Source organism: Penaeus vannamei, chromosome 2 (assembly GCF_042767895.1).
Source record: "Penaeus vannamei isolate JL-2024 chromosome 2, ASM4276789v1, whole genome shotgun sequence".
Taxonomy (NCBI): domain Eukaryota; kingdom Metazoa; phylum Arthropoda; class Malacostraca; order Decapoda; family Penaeidae; genus Penaeus; species Penaeus vannamei.
The window spans coordinates 4,796,240-4,798,739 of record NC_091550.1 but is presented as its reverse complement, the minus strand read 5'-3'; the positions used below and the strand labels follow the sequence as shown (position 1 = coordinate 4,798,739).

General features: G+C 46.2%; 1 protein-coding gene across 3 annotated transcripts in view; it reads left to right on the top strand.

Annotated features, from left to right (window-relative positions):
• Positions 1 to 2,500, top strand: part of LOC113811684 (chitooligosaccharidolytic beta-N-acetylglucosaminidase) — a 28,898-nt gene that overhangs the window by 26,381 nt on the left and 17 nt on the right. For 2 of the 3 annotated variants that reach the window (XM_070129003.1, XM_070129010.1), the window contains 3 exons: positions 124 to 270; positions 886 to 1,407; positions 1,821 to 2,500. The exon at positions 1,821 to 2,500 is cut by the window's right edge and continues 17 nt beyond it. In XM_070129003.1, coding sequence (XP_069985104.1) covers positions 124 to 270; positions 886 to 1,407; positions 1,821 to 1,997 — 846 coding nt within the window. In that variant the 3' untranslated portion in view covers positions 1,998 to 2,500. The remainder of the gene's footprint in view (positions 1 to 123; positions 271 to 885; positions 1,408 to 1,820) is intronic. The other variant, XM_070128997.1, reaches the window with a different exon arrangement.

The following is a 2,500-nucleotide window of genomic DNA, read 5'->3' as shown; positions in this document are numbered from 1 at the left end:
ACACACACACACACACACCAATACAACGCACATTCCACAACCCCACCGTAGTTATTCCAAAAATAAAAAAATATCAAGAAACACACCCAGTGCCTAGATTTAACACCCACCTCGTCTCTACAGGAGCCTTGGCAGTCGTATTGCGTGGAGCCTCCTTGTGGCCAACTCAATGTAGTCAACGATAACACCTACGTCGTCTTGGGCCAAATCTACAAGGAGATGGTCCGTCTCTTCGGCCCTCTCGACCTCTTCCACTACGGGGGAGACGAGGTAAGAGGTTCATAATGGTTCTAATGCAGTGGTTCTGAACCTGTATGTCGCGTCTCTCTCCTCTAAGTGTGTTGTGTATATTTTTTGCTGATAGATCTTGTTTTTTTCCCTTTCTTTTTTGTCTGAATTTTTTGACAAATGCGGGTATTTTCTGGATGAAGGTATCATTTTATAATGATAATGCAGATAAAGATAGTGATAAGAAGAAAATGATGATGTGCTTTCAGTCCAGTTATGTACAGGTTTCCCAATAATAAAAGTATTTTACCTGTGATTTACAATAGTTTGCATATCTTATGGGAGTACAATACCAACACATGCAAGGTACATTCGTATAAATTAATCACTATAGTAAAGAATTAGCCTGTCGAATAGTCAAGGAAGTATTCTTAGTGTGTCGCCAAACTGTAAAGGCTAAGAACTCTAATAGTTTGGCCAAGGCTATTAGAAGCTGCCATCCAGGGAAGGAAATAATAGCCGAGATCACTCCAGGCCTATTTGAAAATGTTGAACTGTCAGTGAAACATGCTTCGAAACATACACAGGTTATTTGGGATCGAGGGCACCTTAGGGAGTCTGAGAGAGGCGGCCTTTTATAAACTTGCGTCTCGGCAGGTGAACCTCAACTGCTGGAACACGACGGAGGAGATCGTGAAGCACATGGAGGAGCAGGGTCAAGGCCGCAGCGCTGACGCCTTCTACAAGCTCTGGAGCGACTTCCAGGCGTCCTCCTACGGCCTCCTGACGACGGCCAACGGCGGCAAACAGATCCCGGGCATCCTGTGGACGTCCCACCTGACGGAGGAAGGCCGCGCCGACCAGTACCTCGACAAGGACCACTACATCATCCAGATCTGGACGACCGGGACGGACAAGCTCATCGGCGAGCTCCTGCAGAAGAAGTTCCGCGTCATCTTCTCCAACTACGACCACTGGTACCTGGACTGCGGCTTCGGTGCCTGGGTCGGCGAGGGCAACAACTGGTGCAGCCCCTACAAGGGATGGCAGAAGGTCTACGACAACAGCCCGCACGCCATCGCCACCAACCTGACGGGGTCTCCGCAGGCAGACCTCATCCTCGGGGGAGAGGCGGCCCTGTGGAGCGAGCAGGTCGACGAGATGACACTCGACTCAAGGGTTAGTTATATTTCTTCAGATGAGATTACGCTTTGATAACTAGTCTGCGAGCGTCCCTAACTAAATCAAGTAATAAGAAACAAGTTGTAGTTCAAGAGAGTCCTTTAAAAATCTCCTGACAGGCATAGGCAAAGTAGTCTCCATCAGCGATGTAAGAAATTTACATAGACGAGTAATTAAGACTCCAGAATCTCACAAGAAATTCACATAGCTTAGTAACAAAGAATCTAGAATCTTACAATGACTTACTATAGAACCATCATCCTAAAGAATACCCAACGAACGAAGGACGAACACAAGCCCTTCCCCCCCCCCTTCCCCCACACACCTCGAACCCAATTCAACCCCCCCTCCCCCTCCCTCCCCCCACACACCTCAAGCCAACTAACCCCCCCCCTCCCTCCCTCTTCCAGCTGTGGCCGCGCGGAGCCGCCCTCGCCGAGCGCCTGTGGACGAACCCGAGCCACAACTGGGAGCCGGCCGAGACCCGCCTCATCCACCAGCGGCAGCGCATGGTGGCGAGGGGCATCAGGGCCGACCGCATCCAGCCCCAGTGGTGCCACCAGAACGAGGGCCTCTGCTATATCTAGGTGTGCCAACTGTGCCAAATGGTCGATCGGTTTTCTTTTTCGTTTTTTTTTTTTTTTTTTTTTTCGTTGGGAGTCACGTGGTATCGTTCTGTACCTGAAAAAAGGAGGATTTTTTTCAGCATTTTATCCCTGGTTGATACGTATCTTAGAAATAACGTAATATTTCTAGACCAAACTTGCTTATCACTTTTAACATAAATCAACCGTATTTTTTTTTTCAGACTTAACCATCATCATCCCAAGGAAAATACACCTTTAATCTAGAAATAATGTAATAAATAACCCCAAACTGAGAGTTGTAAATAAAATTGTTATAACATAGATAGATAAAAACTCAAATGATAATTATTTTTGTTTGTTTGTTGCAGTCTGACGAAGTGCCTTGTACATAAAGGGTTATGTGTGTGTTATGTGTAATTAATACTTAAGAAATGACGTTTGATTGATCCTGATTGGTTCATGTATAAAAGGAAGATGTATTTTCTAATAATGAATATAATAAA